The 22,317-nt window shown below is 36.8% G+C and overlaps 1 protein-coding gene across 1 annotated transcript in view; it reads right to left on the bottom strand.

The window, feature by feature from the left end:
• FAM120B (family with sequence similarity 120B) overlaps window positions 1-22,317 on the bottom strand; it is a 47,658-nt gene that overhangs the window by 23,313 nt on the left and 2,028 nt on the right. The window contains exons 2-5 of the mRNA XM_009073764.1: window positions 19,068-19,248; window positions 13,014-13,109; window positions 6,865-7,037; window positions 3,337-3,429 (exon numbers count right to left, since the gene is read on the bottom strand). Of these exons, the coding sequence (XP_009072012.1) occupies window positions 3,337-3,429; window positions 6,865-7,037; window positions 13,014-13,109; window positions 19,068-19,248 (543 nt within the window). The remainder of the gene's footprint in view (window positions 1-3,336; window positions 3,430-6,864; window positions 7,038-13,013; window positions 13,110-19,067; window positions 19,249-22,317) is intronic.

Here is a 22,317-nt window from a genome sequence, read left to right as displayed (position 1 = left end):
TTAAAATAGAAAGAAGGGAAATAGACAACCTGGGGTCCAAAATTTAATTCTGACCTTATGTATAAGCTCTATGGGAGGCTCGGGCAAAGCAGAATGCTAATCTACCATATAAGGGGGGCAGCAGAAAGAAACTAGAAAAAAACTCAGGAGAAAAATGTCTTCTCTATCATGTGCGTATTTTGGTATTTTGAAACCATCGATCTTGAAAAATAATCAAATCTTCATGTATAAACACTGTTATTCTCGGAAAGTAATATTTAATGTACAGTGTAGTTACATGTCCGCAGCCCACTTTCTTTCAGCATGAGATAAACTATATTTTTTATGGCTTTAACCCACTTTATTCAAACTGTAGGCATTTTTGTTTCATAGATTTGTGGGTTTATGGATCTGATTAACTATGAAATATGGACAGCATATTATAAAGCAGATTGGAAAGTGAAGGCTGAAACGCCCTCTTCATTCTATCAGAAGAACAGGATCTATTTACATTTTCTCTCTTACTTCACAGCGGAAGCTAAGTTTTTTCTGCTAAATCATATTTGCTAATAGACTCCTTTACAGAAACAGAGATTTTTTATTTTTATAAAACCAGTGTTTTTCACAGAACTGCTACCAAGAAGTAAACATATTTTTTCTACATTTAAAATAATACTATAGTGTTAAGTCCAAAATGGCAAATGATCAAACATCTTCATAAAATTTTGCAGATGCTGACTAGGTTTAACTCAACTTTCTTGAAAACTCTGTTATTAAATCGTTTCTAGGGATCACTTTTAACCTTTCAGTGGAGAATAAAAAGTATGGTAAACATATTAAACTCTTCTTGATTTTCTACTATAAACACCTTTATTAATTAGCTATGTACTAGTGTAATTCATTGCACCTGGATCCTTTAATTTTAAACACAAATACCTAGAACATTAAGCTATTAAATACCTACAGATATCCTATTTACTATTAAAATAACAGCATAACTCTATCTTGTAGGACGATTAAATAAACACAGTAATGAGTAAAACCAGTTTAAACTACTCTGAGGTGCAATCTTTACAATTAGATGCTGGAATAACAATGCTCAGAAAGCTTGCTTTATTGATCATTATTTTTAGAATAATTACATAAGATATTCTACTAATTTAGTCTCCTGTCCTCTCAAGAAAAAGTTTCCAGGACATTGAGCTCATCTACACACCACATTTCAGGAGCACAGAAATGGGAAACAGACCAGTCTTTGCTCTTCCTCTGAAGTGAGATTAACCTCATATAAATCCTGAAACTGATCCCAGTGCTTCCACAAAATTACAGGTGGCTTATATATGAAGAGAAAAAAGTATTTTTATGGCAATTAATACAACATAACATCTTTTCTTGATATAGCTTGACAAGACACAGATACACAAGAAACTGAGAAAGAGGAACTGTTTTCCACCAGGAAATCCAGGTCATCAAAACACAGGAAGGGAGGTTAATTTGAAGGCAACAGGGGAAAGTTTTGAAACTGTTATTTATCTATTCACAACCTCAGAAGTGAAAGAGACTAAAATCTTTCCTCACTATTCCCTTCATCGGGATTTTTTCTGGCTCAAACTATTACCAAAGACAGCACTGTGAATGTTAATAGAATAAGACGAGCAAATGTCCTAGAAATAGCCTGATACAAAAGTTTCAACTGCACTACATGAATGTTTTGTTGGGTTGTAGCACAGCAGAAGTTATTATGTGACAGTGCACGAAGTGCTTACATAAGCATCAGTGTGACTGAACTTTGGAAAGGACCTGCCAATAGCACACATAGGTCGATTCCAACAACACACTGTCCACTTCACAGAGTGACACGTGACACACTGCAAGAGCAGCTTCATATTTCACACACCTTTATGCCCACAACTGATCTGCCATAAGCTTCAGGGGGAAAGTTACAGAATTTTGTGACCAACTTTGAATTAGCAGAATGCTGATACAGTATTACAATAGCATACAATATTAAGTGTTTGGATGCAACACGCAGATTTATATTTTTATAGAACCACAACACAAATGAATCACACAAAACCCCCTAATTCAAACAGAATAAACTTCCAAGTACTTTAGAAACTTACACAATAATACCTGTAAGTACATCTATAAACAAATTGTTTCAACACTTCTTGCTTAGGCTTGGTTTCCTTTATGCTTTTACTGAACGACTACGACACAGACTTGATAATGATACTCCCAACATTGACTGCAACACTATACACAATAGTGCCTATGACAGAAATAAATCCTACATTTTTGCTGTTTTCCATACTACCTTCCTTTCACTGCTTCCTTTTTGTTACACAGATTGAACACTTGATCAGCTGCAGAACAATTTTATGATGAATTTGAAAAAAAAGATAGGAGCCTGGACTTTTATTTTATTATAATGAATCGAATAATGAAACCGGAATCACACTGGGTTTGGTCCCAGTGCACTAGAAACAAATGGAGTGGCTAGTTTACCATGTACTTTTAAAATTCTCACATGGACTGTTCAAAACAACAGACTTGCCTGGAAATATAAGCAAGACTTACAGAGTGAAGATATACTAAGGTTCCAACCATTTCTAACCCTTTACCACTTACTTTTATGTAAACCCACAACAACCCATTGGCATGTGCAGTCTGTGCTGTACAGTGCTAGTATTTTGAATACAATTTCAAGCTATGAGATTGAAAATACTCTTGTATATTTCCATATGCAAGAAGAACTATTTAAACAGTTCTACTGCAATAACTATGGAGGAACCTGCCTTTCCACATGTGGACTGAAGAAGATAAGAAAGGAAAAAACCAGATTTGCATGGTGTACAAAAAATCTTCAAAAGAACTCCTGAATAATTATAGAATAGCATAATCCAAAAGGTTTTCACTGGAGGTTGCATTAGTTAACATTTTTTTCTGGTTAGGTTTATATTATGTTTATATTGCTCCTCAAGTAGCAATACTGAAATTTAATTTAATGTAGTGACTTTCATACAACCTATGTCCCAAAACACCGTCCTCCTCAGTAAAAAAGAATGAAGCAATGCTGTAGGACAGGATTCACTGTTACAAATCTTTCATCAGATGGAAGTCTGGAAGCTAAGTAAGGAAGAAATCTGAGACTAAGTTGCTCACCCTAGGACTGCAACTAATAGAAACTGTGCTTGTCCATGTAAGTATTCACATAAAATGTAACCCATTAAAATCCTACACATTTACCACGACCCTTAGTTCTCATATCTGAAAAAAATTAATGTAGAACACTGAAAAAAATTTATCACATTACCATGACTACTTTGTATTACACAACAGGAATACAGCCCATACCTGCAGACCTGCTAGTTGAGCAGCTGACTTCCCTTTGAGGCAGAGAATGAGTGCCACAAATGCATTTAAGTCCTCCAGAGAGAGGCTACTGACCTAAAAAGATGAAAAAACAACACATTATCTGAAGGCTCTAAAGAGGAACTTTGTGCAAATTGACTCCTCTTGCTCAAGCACATCAAACTTAGATTAATGACCTCGTGCAATTACAACCACCACGAATGCATCGTCTAGAAAGATTTTATAGAGGCACATGGTCACCTCAGGAGAAACACAGCACCTCGAGACCAGCTGGGATGATTCCATGACAGTACCAGTCCAGCTCTGATCCCTTCCTTCCACTTATGAGAACACTACAGATTATACATGTGCACCAAGACCACACGTCTGTTAAACTGGTGAGGCTAGAAAGAGGCTCTGCAGTGAAATCCATAAAGCAGCACAATTCCTTATCAACTGGAACTTGAGGAAAGGTTTCTCTTGCAAAATGTGGAAATGTGCCTTGTGGGCTTACAAACAGTTAAGAGGCTGCCTAAAACTCTGCATTGCCTTTAACAGCTTGATTTTCAGGGAATGTTAAGAGTTCATATTTAGTCTATTACAAACGAAAAAGTGACAGACAAAATGAAGGAGAGAAAAAGTAACAAAAAACTATTGATGTAATCCAACAGAAAAAAAGCCCACCAAGAAACCATCTATAATTATGTCATTCATTTATTTGCTTAGGAGGAGTAGCTCATTCTTTCCTCTTCAAGACAAAATTACCCAACCACTACTGAGAAATAATTTTATATTTTTAGAATCAGGCCCTGCTGCTTGTCCCACTAGAAAATACTTTCCCCTCTACAATGCTGCTAAATCTTGCATAAAGCACAAGAATGTGAGGGATATCAGAAAAAATTTAAGCTTTCAAAATGCTCCTTGGTATTCATTAACTCCACCTGTCTGCTAAGATCTGATAATGGCCCTACTTCACCCTGTAATTCAAGTCAGGTGTCACCTTTGGGGAGATGGCAGCAAGAGAGGCTTACTAAACCTGCACATTTTATACACTGAAGGAATAGAAAAAGTGACTTTCATCTACAAAATAATTCTCAATACCTGCACAATTTTGTCCTAAGAAAAGGAAATCAAAGATTGCTTGCAAGTAAAACAGAAAAAAAATGCCCCTAACAGAGCACATCAGCCAAAATACTTATGAATATCAAAACACTTCTTTGGAGAGATACTTTATTCAGTAACCAAACTTGGTGACTTATCACAATTCCACTGTCTGACTTATTCCAAATCCATAAGAGATTAAAAGAGAAACTTCCCCTTTCTTTGGAGGCTTCACAGTTTGATATTTGAACTCATTTCCCAGCTTTAAAGACAGACCTATCACTTCACAATTTTTTCACTATTTTTGTTCTTGATTTAGAGGATATTTGAAATGTACCCTCACTGTAAAAAAATATTCTTCAAATCAACACTTTCTTTACATAGCTAACGTTTGTTTATTGGAATCTTTTTCTTGGACAAAAAAAAAGGCAGCTGAAGTTTTCATTAAATACATCTAAATCTTGAGAAAGCCAGATGGGTTGATCAGTATGCTGCTTCCTGCAAAAACCTAATTTTTACAAGTATGAAATTTTTGAGAAGTTTATTCTCTCTCACATGAGCTGAAGGAAATGTTAGCCTGCTTCAAGCCAACCTACAATTGCTCAACCTAAAATATATTTGAGCTAAGAATCCACCTTCCTTCCTTCTCCAACACAAATTTACAACAAGTGTAAAGTAAGGACAAGAATTAGATCACAGTTAGACAAGCGTTGTTTTCTCAGCTATAAAACAAATGGAAGCAATATGGCCAGCTCAAAGCACGGCTGCTGACACTCTTGCCCTCCCGTCCTCCTCTCAAACACCCCAAGAGAACAAATGGACAATATCAGAGAAATAAACAAAGTTTAAAACAATTCAGCAATGAAAACCATTTTATTCCAAACTGATTCTCCAGTCTTGTTCACAAATATATTGTATCAGAGCAACTCAGAGGGCAAAAGAGAATCAGAAAAAAAACTGGGACAGGTGTTGAGAAACAGACACTGCCATCAAACTAAACCCTCCATGAAACCAAGCCTTTTGCATGATCTCTCTGCTATTATTCCTGTTGAAAACATGAGCTGCAAAACTGTTTCCATCTCTGTTTTTAACAGTAGCCATTGGATAATAAATTCTGAAAACCATTTCCCTGACAAGCATTTTTTCCCGTTTTATTAATACGCTGTGATCAAGGCTCAGTAAATCTATATTTCTGTAGCTGTTCCATCCTGATATTCCTCTTCTTAGTCCCACTAAACAAACTCTTCTCAGACAATTTAGTAATCATGTTATGAAAGGGTGTACAGGATATCACAATGCATAAATCAAAATTATAATAGTGATTTCATATATCTAAATATGAAAACCATTTCAAGTATGTTAAAAGCCAAGTACATGACATGTATCTTGCTGAATTGAAACCACAAGGCATGAAATGAGGTTTAATGAGGTTCATCTTCAAAACCCTTTCAATTTATATTCTGTTATACAAAATTTAAGAGGAAACAAAGGAGCTACATAGATAATTTGTATAATTCCCATATGTACTTCCTTGGTGCATCGTCTGAATTTGAGTAAACACAAAAAGAAAGGAAAAGTCAGGGAGAACTTGTTTTCATACATCACACACCAGTATAAATCTGTTATTGAGGAAAGTGAAATCTGAAAAGGCAAAACAAAAGACAAAATGCAGTTCAGTGTAAGTTCAAGTGAAGCAGAGTTTATCAGATTAGATAAAAGCATTGTAATTTTCTCATCCACAGATCTACCTGTGAGATCAGCATTTGAAATGTGGCAAGTACAGACAATATATTAAATACCTAAGAGAAATGTAAATAATGAAGCAATATTGTATTTAATCTTGTGTCCCTTTTTATTACAATTAAAGTAGTCTGCAGGCTGCCAAATATTTGGAATTACAACAGAACTGCTGCCTAATGATCCCCTGTTAATCAGAATGTAGTGAGAAGAGCCATATCCTCAATTCTGGCTTGAAAATGAGTAGATTGACAAGATGGTGTGAAAAAGTAGTAAAAGCTGACTAAATATTTATATTGTCTGTTTGCACAGCCTGCATAGGCACCTGAGGGAATGTCTTCTTTTGATGACACAAAGGAAATGCAAAAAGAGCAGCTTTAATTTGCAAACAGGTCCCCAAAAGCAGGGGAAATCCCTCAGTTTATACACTCTGTTAAACTGCCCAAGGGATTTTGTCATGAGCATGTGAGAGTTATGATTAACTACTAAAAAACTCAAGTGTTTCTTGAACAGGATGGTGCATGTTAAATGGAGCTATTAAAAACACTGTAATGCAGTACTATTATATTTGATCAACTATGCCTACAGTAAAGATTAAGAGAAAAATCCAGTGCAGGCTAGCAAGAAACAGTTTATTAGTCAATCACATTGATCAGGGTTGACAGCTGAAGAAAAAGCAACTGTCCCACTTACCTGCACCATAAGATAGGCCAGCAAGCAGCAGAATCCTGCAACAGGTGCTTCTAGAGCTTGGAGTTCTTCCATCTCATCTTGAAGGTGAAAGCATGCCAGAAATGTACTATAGCGCTGCTTTTCCACGTCAGGTCCTTTGGCAAACCACAGTGTTTTCAAATTAGGTGTTCCACCTACAGAAGAAATCCATTATTTTATTTTGACATCAACAAGATAAAACATGTCTACCTCATTACAATCTGAAACAACTGATCTGCTCTTGGCACTTGCAAGGACCACAGAGTTGAAAATAAAACGTATTTGAAGAAAAGGTTTTAACAGAAAAAATATGGCCTGTAATTTAAACAAAATTCATTGAATACAAGCATGTTTAAGCAGAGTGGACTGAATTCCATTGTTACAACAATACAAACATCTTTGAGACAGCAGGTATGTAACCTCTGCAAGAACAAAGCTGGCCTACAAGTGTGTTCTTTGCTTTTTGGATCCCCAGCATTAAATGAGGTTCACTTCATCATAAAATAGTGATTCAGCAGAAAACAACCCGATCTGTTTCTTCTCTCTCTCTCCTAGAGTTAGTGTATCAGAGCTCCCTGAAGCATCCTCACACTGTCTCTCTTATAATCACCTGTTTTAATGAACAAACTGGCCACCTATGCCACTTGCTAGCAAACATGCACTCTCCATAAAACACCGGTGCTGGTATGACTCCTCTGCAGGGAGTTTCAGTTTGGGAACAAAACCCAAGGTGATCTGGTATTTTGCACTTCCTAGGTGACTGTATGAAAGACTTGCAAACACACACAAAAGAACTGTCATCAGTTATGAATAATGTATCTTTCCAGGCTTTCTACAGTACCATTCTTGTCTGTTTTAAATCCTTAATATTTACCCCATGTAGCCATCTCCCAATTTGTGACACATGGGAACGAATGCAAAATTTGCTCCCCATTTAAATTACAATTAATCTGCTATCAAAATAAACACCAATGCACGTGAAATAACAGAACAGCTACCTGGTTATGCCAAGGAATCCCAATAAAAGACAGAATCCTCCCATAAAGTACTGCTGCTTCTGTAGTTAAATAAAACGAGGTGTGAATTTTAAATGTGGACTAATTAAGCTACATTTGGTAACACCTTTTCCTTTTTTATGTGGCACACAGCAGCTGTAGACCAGTTAGGAACACTTGGTGATAATAAATGGTTAAAGTGACAAGGTGCTGAAATCTACATAGACAATGTTTATTTAGTCAGGAAAGCCCATTAACCAAATGGTACTAATTCTTTGCAGAGGCGGACACTAGAAGAGAAGTTAGTATTTTCTTTCTTCATCTCCCTGATGGATGTTTCTTTTACTATTTTTAAGACTTACTCTCCTACCAAAAGTTTTAACCATGTAAAGAAGTACTGTTATACAATCTGTAAATTTCTAACCTTATTTTGAAGGAAACATATATATATCTATATCTATATATATATAGATAGATATCTAAAGAAAAAAATCCAGTTGCTTGATTGGAGGAAGAAATGCAGGCTAGAGACAACACGAATAGTGGCAGTGAGTGGGCCTGTACAGACAGTACAGTAAAATTCAAATTACTGGTTTGGATATTGGTAATTGCTGCCTTAAGAAATAAAAGAAGAGCAGAGACTAACTTCCAGGAAGAAAAGCAAATATGATATGCATGAAACCAAAATAGAGTCAACTTTTCCTCCCAAGGCTAAGTAACTTTGATGTGTGAGACAATTTGTACATGGGTAAACTCAAATAGTTCTGATGGTTTCTGCAAGCAAAGAGATAAGCCAAGAATCAGTTAAAGGAAAGTTCTCTTTTGCATCCAGGGGTATAACTAATAATAGAAATCCTTCTTTCTTCAGAGTAAAACCATGAACTACATCAATAATCAAGATTACATATCTATATTGAGAGAGCTAACAAAAAATTCAAGACATCTCTTCCATAAACAGTTTCTTACACTTTTGGAAATATCTACTTGTGCCTGGGAAAAAGAGGTACTGGCAAATCATGAGTTATTTACTCTGGGAAAAAAAACTTTACACTGTCTGCTTTTGAATGCAACAGCTGAAGGCATTATTTTTCTGAAAGGATCTCTTCTACAAATATTAAAATTACATGTAATATCCAAGACTGATCCATTACATTAACCCTTAAATGAAAGGTAAGTAAAACAAAGACACAAAGACCCTGAAGTTTAATGACTCTCCCATCATGTATACAGTCCACAGCACACCTAAGTTTATACACAGTAGACCTCCAAAAATGTTCTCTGGTCTAGTTACATCCTCACTACATTATTTACAGTAATTAGAAAACATTCCTGAAAGAGAAATTTACTAGTACAGGGAGGAGAAATATTTTACATTCTGAACATGTCTATATATTTACGAAATAAGCCTAAAAAACCAACCAAAACTATGTAACAAAAGGAAAACACACCAAGACATACTTAGATACATATAATGGATAAATCTTTACTGTAAAAATTAGTAATGAGAAAATTATCTATCCTACTGGGGTCACAGGAGCCACAAGTTCCTATGAATTACTCAAACACTGCATATACTTATGGTTATTCTCAACATGCACAAAACTGTGTGGAAACCACATTCAGTACTATGTAAACTGTACTCAGGCACTTCAAGAAAAGCAGCATCACAAAGACCTCCATGGAGGTTAAGAGATACTACTTGCCTAAATACAAAAACAGACAACCCACAAATTAGAAGAAAAAGCTTTTCACCTTCTTCCTTTATACTCCCACATTTAAAGACATTGTCATATAGAAAGCAGCATGATAAACAAAAACACTTCGAGGGAACACAAATAGTTATTTCATTTGTTTGAAATTGAATAACTGATTTATGAACATGCAATACATGGAAAAGTGGTGGAATGCATTAATTCTACGATAACATTTAACTCAAGGCTTATATAAACGTTATCCTCACATTCATACCAACCTTCAATATGTCATCATTGTGTTTAGAGATATAAATGTACAATATTAACTATTCATGTATATTTGAAGCAATGACTATTGAAATTTTACTTTGTAACACCAGTAATAGTACTTTAACACTTCTTTGTTTTCACACACTCATGCAAATACTGAGCAATAAAGACAAGGTTACAAAAATGTACCTGCTAGGAACACTCAGCAGTAACATCTCAGCAACTGTAGTCAATTTTAAAGATGCCATAAACCCAAACAGCAATTATATATGACCATTAAAAAAGCATTCCAGAGACAGCATTCACAAGCATATTCATGCTATATTCCTGTAAGATGCAATGACTAAAATACTGAAAGTACATTCAAACTCTGTGGTATGAAGCTACAATATCCTACACATTTTCAGAAATAAAATAAAAAGCAGAACCTATACATTTCCAGGAAAGACTTTAAAACTTCTTCTGTTCCATATAAACTGCACACATGTCAAATATATCTGCTATGCTCACAAGATATGGGTCTTAATCAGTATTTTCTTGTATTACAGGTCCTCTAACAGAATTAATTTCTTGGTGACACCACATCAATTTAAGTGCTGCTCTGCCAATGGGAAACATCATGATCACATTCATTCAACTGAAAAGAAACATTCCAGAAGGGAGAAAGAGAGACAAGAGAATGTGAGCAAGCACAGATGCTAATTCAGAACTGTCTCTCAAGAAAAACACATCGAGAGAATACATACTGTATTTTAAATATATTTTAAGCTATCATCTTACTTGCCATCCTGCCTTTACGATTTGATATTTCACTTTCTAAAAACAGCTAATATTTAATCTGTCACCTACAAGCTCTCCATCTGAAAGGCAGTTCTGCTGTTTTATACACACACAAAAAAGATCAATGCAAAATTTAAACTATTTATCTTTATGTACATTATAGTTCAAAGTTCATAGTTGCTTCAGACTTTTTAATCCAAATCCAAATTCAAAAGAATTAGGATTTTCCATATATTCTCAGTACAGTTCTAAGGTAGTTTTGATGATAAATGTACAAGTTTTTTTCAAAAACATAAAAAGAACCTTCCCAAATTAATTGCACCTGTGATTTTTCCAAATAGGTTTTTGGTAAAGTTTTTGTCTCTTTATGAGTAACCTGATGTTGACTGACAGCTTTGAACTCTAACTTCCTGTAACAACTTCTTTAAATTTAGCTCTAAATATGATTCCTGTCTGAAAAATGTGATGTGCTGTTGAGAACCTTATTTGGTGAATTAGAAAGTCATGCTGTGGAAAATAAAAGACGCATGAGCGAATGTAAGGCATACAAATATGGACTGCAAAAATTTTAGAAAAATATTTGTTCGCTGAAGGAATGACAACAGAGCACTAAAAATAAACACTAAAAGTCCTCCTCCCTTTTTTTAATAGTCTGCTTGAACAGCCTTTCATTACTGAGTTAGTAAAGATTATGGCTGAGAAGATTCTGTTTTTATAAACTCCACTTATGTGGTTGCTATAAACAAACAAACACAGTGATTTTAAGTCCTGTTTATTGTCAACATGAAGGTGGGTTCTATGTGCAGCATGTCTGCAGAGCTATAGAACCAGAGTACATAAGATTAAGTGGATTCCTCCCCAGAAAGGAAAGAAGGAACAATCCTATCTGGGATGGAAAACTTCACAATAATAAATACAGCATATTTGCTAGGCAATTTGAAATGCAACTATTTAGGTTTATGCTTTGTTGAGTTTTGTTTCCTTGTTTTACAAATGCATGTTCCCAGATCATTGTACACTAAAATAAAGCAGTTATACAGGACATTTTTACCCTGCATTTCATACGCACATGGAACATTTCACAGTAATTTTTAACATGCTATCATAAAGCCAGTTAGAAAATCATTCTCCTAATATTGTATTGCAGTACTGGACAGTGAAGCTACTGTATATCAAATGAAATCCTGTTTGTACTTTGTCTATATAATTCATTTCTTTCCAAACAGCCCCTTAAAAAGGATTCTGAAAAGGCTGATAACTAAAGAGCAACTGGTTTTTCATCACCCTTGAATTTGAAGACTCTCATTAAATATACACATTTCAAAGATGAAGATAAATGTACAATCTTAGGACACCTTAAAAGAAAATTTACTATAAACTTATAAAAAAGTGCATGAATTTCAACTTCTTCCAAATCTGGATTCAGACCAGACCAGAACAGGAAAGCTCTGGATGCTGAGGGAAGAAGCACTGGTAATTACTCTCAAAAAGTTGAGTAGTAGTAACTTTTCTCAGCAAGATATCAATGGTATTGTATATCAACAGAACTAATTCATTTCATATGAAAGACTAAAAAAACCTCTGAGCAGCAGATCCACACGATAGCAGACAGAGAGAGAGAGCTGTGAGAGTAAAGACAACACAACAGCATGGACAAATGAACAATTAAAGCAATTTTCCCTCTGAAATAACAAAATTGATACAGTACTGTTTATTTCCCATCCTAAACTTGTATTGCATGATACAACTTAGTGACATATACAGTGCCTGGCCTTTTCATTAAAGTGTATGATATTACCTCATAAATATAACACATTCCTCATAACCCTATTTTCACTAAGAGTGTTCATGAATGTGTTCTTTACCAAAGGCAAGAAGATAAAACTACACAAAACACTTGAGGCTTTAAGACAATAGAAACAGCTTCATAGAAACAGATAGCCTAATTTTTTTTTTATTGAAAGCTGCAATCTCTTCTTGGGTTGTCACAGATGATCTCTTGTTAAAGAGACTCCACCAGTCTCTTTAACACATTCTGCCAAACTGCTTAGCAGAAGAATTTTACTACGGCCCTACAGACCACTTATTCTGGCCTCAGAGCAGTATTTATAACCTCTATTAAACTGTTTGCATTTTAAAACTGATGTTTGAATTAGCACTGGGTTTAACAAGACACAGCAATAACATGTAGTTCAAAGCTGAATCCTATTGTAATTACAAAAGGTAATTATAAGCAATTTCAGTCACTTTAGCTCCTTGTTCTTTACAGACATTCTGGATTCTTTATCTAATATAGGATGATGACAGAGATAGATAGATAGATAGATAGATGATAACCTGATTTCAGTGAAGTCATTCTTTCAGTTGAGATTTAAACACATTTTTATTCTACCTGGAACAGAAGGCTGTACAGGTTGTATCAGCTCTGGTTGCTTGAGAGGATTTCCAAAATAGACAAACCACTCTTTTACCGAAGGATAGGCTCCACCTAAAAGAGACAGAATTGGATCAGTAAGTCATATGCAAGTAGTGACACTAGTGTAACAATGGGAAGCAGTTGTGACTGGGATTTTAAAGAAAATAGAAGGCCATTCATAATGACTTGTTTGCTCAGCTTCTTTGAAAACAAGCCAAGAAAAAACAGCTTTACTATCTTTATGACAAATCATCAGAACAAATGAAGAGAGTTTCAATTATGTACTATAAACATGAGTTTGGAGTTGGGAACTGCAGACAAAAAATAAGTTTCAGGTCTTCCCATTCCAAGACAGTTCAGGAAGCTGTGGAGGCATCTGGCATAGCTTAAGGACCCACAGGAGCTACCTCAGTCTCTCACTGAGAACTATCACACTGCCACATATGCAGGCAGTGCTTAATATGATTCACCTCCCCACTTGCCCTGACATTTCCTGTGTCAGGGTTTGAGCCAAAATCTCTATAAGGAGGTCCTGATGGCTATTTGAAAGCTGACAGCAATGGAGTCATCCCAACAACCAATGCAGAGCTTTTACAGCCCATTGTTCCAGACCTTTTACCTAGTATAAAGGGTTGTTTATGCATCATAGCTCAAGTGGCTTCCTAGTCACTAACTTCAGCTCTGCTCTGCCCCTCACTAGAGTAAGGTACCTCTTAAATTAAATATTTCACTGCTTGAGTTGTGCATCTAACTGCTTGATGCTTAAGAACCAAAACCAATCAAACAAAGCAAACAAAATATCCTCAGAAAAAAACCCAAACATTTAAGAATCTTTGAAATGCAGTCTAGCCAATTTACAACAGACAGCTCACAATCATTCCAATGCAAGTCTTCATAGAAAACCCAAACAAATCTAGAATCATTGTTGCTATAAATGGCACTTCTGCATTCTGTCCAGATTTCACTTACAGTAACCAAGTCACAGTGCCCTACATTTCCACTACATAATCTGGTAAACAGCATGAATTAAACAGGTTTAGCTAGTCCTGGGCACTTGAAGTAGTGTTTTCAAGTCTTTTTTTCCCTTCGCTTGTCCCTTTCCGGATTCACGGAATTGCATCTCTAATTCCTTCCAGCTCTCAGGCAGTATTGAAGTCACTGTTAAAAACTCCCATCTTGTATCATCAATTCCAATCGCCTTGCAATTTACTGCATGAGTATTACTGATGCCACGTTGTGAACCCTAACCAAAAACTTCACCTCACTTAAAACAAACCAAACCAATCTCTCCAACATTGTCCTTCCCTTCTCCACCCCAAAAACATTTTGTCACATTAGTTTCCTGATCTCGTCCATAGATCCATGCTGGAGATGACTTGGCATGAATGAGTAGTGTGCTATGGTATATATACCTCAGATGGAGCTCTAGTGTCAGGGATAAGAGAGGGGGAAAAGAACATGACAAAATCTGATTTACAACCTTCCCTCCTTACCCACGGACCTGCAGCACAAACTCCCAATAAATGTGAGGGACTGAACAACCAACAGATGGCTTGCTATGCTCCATTGTTCAAAAGAATAAAATGAAAAATGCCTACTCCAGAGGAAAAAAATTGCCTTAAACTGTACATTCCAGTAGCTGAATAGTCTCACATCTTGATTATAAATCATTGTCTATGATAATGCTATTTCATGAACAAAACTCTCCAATTTAATATCCCAAAGTCACTTTCAGAAACATTCTGATGGTTTAGCATTCTGTTTTAAGAGTTAGTATGTAGATTATTCTGCTTTATTCAATTTATTCAGCTTGTGCAGCCTCCCAAATTTTAGCCTGGCTTCTTAAGGAAGCAAACCTAATACAATTAGGACATCTGTCTTATAATGAATTCATAGATGCACTGCTCTGTTTCAACTAAATCTGACAAAGGAGAAGTGATTTCAAATGGATTAAAGACCTAAACATTTTGTGAAACTGGTGACTCAGCTGACAGAGGGATCCTATTAGGGCAACAACTGAAGGAAAGGCAGGAAAGTCAACTTCTTGTATCCAAACAAACTGGATGGCGAATCAATACCTAAGTAGCTGCAGAAGAGCTAGAACTGAGGAAAAAAAAGGTAGATGGTATTTGGGAAGAGAAGGAGGCAATAGGGAACATGCTTAGGAACACTGTATATTGCAGGATGGAGTTGTCAAGAACATGAGGAGAAGCTGAAGAGCTAGGAGGAAGCATGGAAATAGAAAAGCATTGCAGAGAGGAAGCTGGTGGGGAGCATCACTCTTTATGAGTTTCACAGTTCACAGATTGACTTATCAAAATGTGCCTTGATTCTAAATACCAGTGAAATAAAGTATCACCTATTGAATTCAAGCACAGTGAAAAAGAAGAATTCAACAGGAGGTCTATAGTTCTGTTCTTTTGATGTGTGTGAATGTAGGTACAGGACACAGCACCACATCAGCTGAGTGCTTTTCACTATTATAGACCATTAGTAACAAAAGTATAATACTGTCCACATAACTTGCCAAATAAATAGAGCTGCAAGGAAGGTCCTGCAAACTGACAGCACATTAACATACCAAGAACAAAATGGATACATGACTGCTAAATGCCAACCCTCCCTGCATGGAAATATCTTTGGAAAAAACCCCACCAATTTTCAAACTTTTTTCTCCACAATGCACATATAGAATATCACCACTGAAACTCAAAAAATAGCAGTTAGCTCCTTTGCTTAAATATATTCTGAATGACTCGGGGATGCAATGCTTAGGCAGCCTAAAGAAAGCTTCAATTATGTGCAAAACTCCAAAACATGAGACAGCTGGAAAACACTGTTATGTGTGTTCCTTTACACCTGCAACAATGCCAGACCTCCTGAGTGGTCACTGGTGACAACTGGCAAAAATTCTGCTAACTGCCTGTTTTTGACAGTGTCAAAGCAAGGATCAGTCTGGCCTGCTAATGTTAGAACTGGGAGTGATGCCAGGACTTCCAGGAGCTGGCCACAGGCTTAGGCTATATTACATAACCTCCTAATTGGCAATGGTCACACAGGTGCAGGTATTTCCATGGACTGCACTAGTGCCAAAACTTGCTGGCTTTGTTCTGAACTCTTTGCACACAAAAGAAAGAGTCTGGCTGGCCTATTAAGGTGCATTATTTACTGCTATTTCTCCTTCTACTTGAATTTTCCCAAAAGTACTGTTTTTCTAGCAAAGATACCAAAAACTTGACAATTTATGTCACTATATGCAATATTTCACATAATGATCAGAAATAACTCAATTAATTATAAATATGCTTTTAAAATACACAGGCAACAAATGGCATGTTCTCAGAAAGACCATCAACACCCCATTTATTTTTGTAGGGTCAAAACAAAGTCTGCAATTTTGCAACATTTCCATGAGTAAAGATACACACATGCTTACCATACATCCAACATTACCAAAGACATAGTTACATGAGCCATTCTTCCAGCAGCACTGCAAACTTTTACAGGTGGCCACTGATCTGCTCATTCCCACTCCCTGCCATTCCCTCACCATCTTTCACCACAGCTGTTTGTGGCTACACAGAGTCCGATGGGGAAACAGAACCAGGTTAGTTACCTGACTGCAGGAAAGGCAGGGAAGAGAGAGAGAGGCTATTTTCAGTTTCTCAAACTAGGCCACCACACAGCTGCACAAACAGCTGCACCAGCACAACTGAGAGGATGCACAGGGACTGAAGGGAGTGGCTGTGCAAGAGAATTACTTAAAGTGGCACTGACAGCAAAAGAAGCACTTATCCCACTATGACTTCAGGCAAAGTGGCATGGTCTAGGCCAATGCTTTCAAAGGATAAGACATCCTGCTTCTATGGATTTCTGGGTCTCTTAGGCACCCTTGAAAACCTCAATCTAGACACTGAAAACTAACACTCTCTTGTTTCAGGGTAGAGGAAAAGTTTACATTATTTTTAACCTGTTCTTACTAAAACTGTAACCACTGCTTTTAATAAATGCTGGCTGCTTTGACAGACAACAGTAAATAAAACAGATTTGCAAACTGCAAAGAGATCAGTTTCCAACACATTGTAATTGAGGGATCTTAAGGAATAAAAAAGAGGATTATTAATGCATATGTCACCACTGCAAGCTGGAACATTGCACAATTAGTCAAGTTAGCTTCAAATGTGCTACATCAGCAGCTGTATCACAATGGCAGCAGACTCCACATGGACTAATTTAACTGGTTCCACAACCTACATGCAGTATAGGTTACTTCTTCCCATCTTACCCCTCATCAAATTACAAAAAACAGTCAACTTGACCTCATCTAAGGGAAACTGGCAAAGGATTCTACTGACTTTGTAAAGAACAAAACCTCCTTGTAGGTCTAGCAGTGAATCCATAAAAAATAATGTTTATGCTTACTTATGAATTCCAATACAGACTCTGACTAACGATCTACACCCTTGACTTAGAAGCAATTATACACTGATATGAAAAAACAACCCATGAACTACTGGGAAGTGACATGAAGTGACATGACTGCTTTAAGCAGTTAGAGGTAGACACAGGCACTAAAAACGCAGATTTAATAGAGGTGTCCATGCAGACACACTCCACCTACCTTTCTGGAAGGGTTAAGGACTGAGGGTGCCTATGATTTGCTTCAGATTTGCTCTCTGGAATTTGAAGCATGAACTGAGAATAAATAATACATGCTATCTGTGATTTTATTCTAAAATCATGTGCTTAAAAGAAGACAACTTTCACATTCAAATTTCATTTTCAATATGATTCTAAATGAATGTTTCCGTATTTCAATACTAATCTTCTTCCAAGCACAAAACCCACTGTAACACAAATGCAAACCTGCCTACTCTCCCTGTCATCTTGCAGCAACAATTGTTAATTAGAAATTTTGGTCTGGTGTTCCTGAAAACATCAATGAGTATCCTGCTGCTTAGAGGAATAAACAAAACCCAAACAAGTTATAATTATTTACAAAATGTAGAGGCAGTAGGCCGAAAAATGAAAAATGACAGATGTGCATGATTACTGCTGAGATTTCTGTTACTCTCTCCAAATGGCAATATAAACTCTGATTCAGTTTTTCCTATTTTTTTTCCTAATATGGCACAACTTCAGCCTCTGGTTGCTGAAGGAAGTCATGTACTTAATTACCTTTCTGTGCCTGTCTAAGCAAATATTTTGAATATGAGGTTTGATGGCAGAGCACTTTCATCAATAAAATGTAAAGTGATTACCATGGGGAAATCAACACATCAAAAAGAATAAAACTTCAGTACATTTTTTAATTTTCAACTCACTGCCTAAAAGACATTGTAAAGATAACAGCTAGCTAAGGGAAGTCTTAAGAACATGAAATTCATCCAAATTTGTGAATAAAGAACTCCGTGTCTTAAAGCAGATTAATGGAAGCACTGATATGTGTACCTGCTATGGAATCTGTGTATACCACTGGATAAAGAAATCACATTTTCTTCCACTTTGATGATAGAACTAATAATTGCTGGCATGACTACTTGCATTTGTATGATTACAGTAACTATATTTGACTGTCCTTAAAAAGCAGACTTGAAATCAATAGAAGCTAAAACTTTAAAAGTGCATTATTGTTCTGCAAAAGTGTATTACAACTCACTAATTCACCAGGAGCCACACTTACCAATGTAAGGTATCATATCCTCTTAAACTTATAAACATCTTCCAATGATCATTGTTTTCCTCAATGTTTTGATCATTAACAATTTTCACAACTTCCCAACTAACAAGACAAAAAAAACCCCATTTTTCAAAAATTACTTTCAAAGCAGTGAAATGGAACAGCATGCAGAAAATTGCCCACAATTTCAGTCACATTTTCACTTGATTCCCTAAGAAGTACAGTTCAGCTGCCCAAAATTTTTATCACAAATGCAATGCTGATGTAGCCAATGAAACAACAAATTCAAAATGTCCTATTTCAAAATTGAAAGTATACTTGAATAATGGTGTCATGAGTTTAATCTTTACCTTTTCCAGATTCCAACAAGATGGAATAAATGTGCTGACGAGCAGGGCGGTAGATAAGTGCCTGTCCAGGAATCTCTGTATCACAGTCATCTTCCAGAGAGTTGCTGCACTCAATCTCTCCATTACTCAGGATATTGAAGATTGAATAATTTTCAGATTGGATATGTTGTTCTTTAGCTAACTGTTCAAAGAAGGAAGAAGGCATTATCTCCAGAATTAAGGAGGATCAACGCGTCACAGAATGTATTCACTGTTCAAGGAAACAGTTCTTTCTCTACCAGTGGCAAAGGAAGGAATAGTCAGGGTGGGAGCAAGTGCTTTTTCAAATAACACCAGTATAGAATATTTTCAGAAATCTACCTTTTTGAGGACAGGAATCCACAGGAAATCCATCATTGTATTTCTCAGCCCCTCCTTGAATTCTTAAAACTTGGAGGGTTAAATGACATCTTTAGATGTCATTAGAACAATTATTCTTAAAATTAATTCTTATTTCAGACATTGCTGTCCTCCTTTAGTCACCTGAAAATGTATCTTCTCTCTAAAATAGTGAGCAAAGGCATGACAAATGCCAAACTTTTAATTTTATTGCAAGATGAACTACGTAAGATAGCTCCATTTCTCTTCTGAGCTGCCTTTGCATAGTTTACATTCTGCTGAAATTGGAATACTTGACTTTACCACATCTTTACTTTGCAATAGCTCTTCCCCATGAAAAGAAACGCAATCTACTCTAGCAGACTAGACTCTAGGTCTGCAGGCTGTTGCTGCAACGCAGGGTAACAGCAGCAGCCAGGCTGTATATTAAACACGCACTGGATGCAGACACATTTGGCTACAGCAGTTGGCTACAAACAACCTCAGTTACCAACAGGATCCACTGGTCTGGACCAGCTTAGGTGAAGAAAAAACAAAGCTGAATTTCATCCAGTAACACTTGCAACCTGGACTGGCCAAGTACAGAGCCAGACAGACTTTCTACTCCACAACTTCACACCAAAGCTATGGGGATGTTCAACCAGCTGAGCAGAGTGAATTATTTCCATGGGGTGCCACTAATAAATTCTCCAGGACCCAGGCCATAAGGGGAGCAGGCACCGACGTTCCTCTGCTCTGCATTCCTTGCAGGTGTCACACTATGTGTATTATTTGGGTTGTGTCATCCATGCAGCTACCATAGCATCTTTCACTGTGAATTACCAGACCATGGGCCAGAGCCAAATTCACCATTTCTGCAGAATTCCAGTATCTGCAAACCTGGGAACTCAGCAGGTCAAAGCTGCAGTCAGTCACTGGGTCCTTACTGAACAAAGTAATTCTACTGAAATGTCATACTTTCAGAAGAAATTCTTGCATGAGCCTAAAATCAGTGCTAGGCTTCTGTGTACAATGCAAATCAAAAGAGCACTTGCTTACAGCAGTAAGTTAATGGTTGCCCTGATAGAAATACAGCGGTACTCCTAACATATGTAAACATCAACATGAGGCTATTAAGGTAGCCCATGGATGGAATTGAGCTGTGTGTGTCATTTACGTGCAAGGTAAGCAGAACTATACACGGGTTTCAAAACATGAAGCAAAGCACGCATTACACATACAAATATTTAAACACCTGCAACAAAAACAAAAGTTAGCATGCCTAACATTTTGACTGTAATCTCCTTGGACCAGGGACTGGCTTCACATAGGATTTATGCAGCAACAGCAAGGCATTCTTCAATGGAGATTCTAAACATTACTATTTTAGTACAGCAGTAGCTCAGTATGATGCTAGAGCACTGCAACCCTTCAAATGAAAGATAAAGCCAAGAAATAATGACCACTTGTCATAAAGACTGCATGGTACATTCTCTTAAGGAATAAGGATATTATCTCTATTGTTCTGGCTATAATCCGACTTACGTAATTACATTCTAGCTATTTTGCCCTTGCACTTCAAGCATAAACAGTATTTTTCAATACTTTATTATGATGTATGGTTGCTGCTTTTGAAAAATGTCTTCTATTTAACTACAACAGGCAAAAGTGACATGTATTGTGTCTATGTGTGGTTGATAACAAACCCCAAATATATCTACAGTTCAGCTGAAATGAGCATGGTATAGGTTACAAGGTAGTTATAAAATGTTTTATAGTCTTTTTAGAAAGGAAAATGTAAATTATATTATTACTTTAGAGTAATATGAGGAAATGGAAAAATAGTTTTAAAGAAAATGCTCAAGGTAAGTGAGAGAGAAAAAAAGTCTCTGTGTTTGAAGTCTAGAAGGACCTAATAAAATAGGGAGTAACAGGTGGCTAATATATGGTCTAAAATACACTTCCGCATATAGATTTTAAAAAAAAATCTCAATACGCTACCTTAATTGCCATGAGCTTACAGAATTGTACTCTAGACTTACTGCTATTGCATCAATTCCGATGGAAGATAGCTCAGCTTCTATCAGCCAGGCAAGCTACGCTAAGGTAATATATCCAGTTTCCCAGACCAACTCAGTGTGACATACCATTTCTCACTCCAACACCAGCATGTCCCTGTCCATGTGGGAAGCTGTAAGTGAAACTTGCTAGGACAGACCTGTTCTTTGAGAATTAAAAAGGTCTTGAAGTGCTTTTGGCTCATTCAGTGACAATGAAAAAGGATAATTAACCTGATCCAAAAATCACAAAATACAAATTTATAGCATTTAACACTGTCCCGCACAACATCCTTGTCTCCAAACTGGAGAGACATGAATGTGATGGATGGACCTCTCGGTGGATAAGGAATTGGTTGGGTAGTTGCACTCAAAGAGTTGTGGTCAACAGCTCAATGTCCAAGTGGAGACCAGTGACAAGTGGTGCTCCTCTGGGACTGGCGCTGTTTAACATCTTTGCTGGTGACACAGACAGTGGGATTGAGTGCTCTCTCAGAAGTTTGCCAATGACACTAAGCTGTGTGGTGTGATCAACACACTGGAGGGAAGGGATGCCACCCAGAGGGACCTGGTTTTAGATGCGGGCCTGTGCAAACCTCATGAAGTTCAACAAGGCCAAATGGAAGGTCCTGCACCTGGGTTGGGGTAACCTCAAACACAAATACAGGCTGGATGGAGAATGGATTGAAAGCAGCCCTGAGGGGAAGGATTTTGGGGCATTGGTGGATAAGCAGCTTGACCTGACCTGGCACTGTGTGCCTGCAGTCCAGAATGCTAACTGCATCCTGGGCTGCATCAAAAGCACCATGACCAGCAGGTTGAGGGAGGTAATGCTC

This window comes from Acanthisitta chloris, unplaced genomic scaffold (assembly GCF_000695815.1).
Source record: "Acanthisitta chloris isolate BGI_N310 unplaced genomic scaffold, ASM69581v1 scaffold204, whole genome shotgun sequence".
NCBI classification, from domain to species: Eukaryota; Metazoa; Chordata; class Aves; order Passeriformes; family Acanthisittidae; genus Acanthisitta; species Acanthisitta chloris.
The sequence above is the reverse complement of the archived record's forward strand: the minus strand, read 5'-3'. Positions and strand labels throughout refer to the sequence as shown.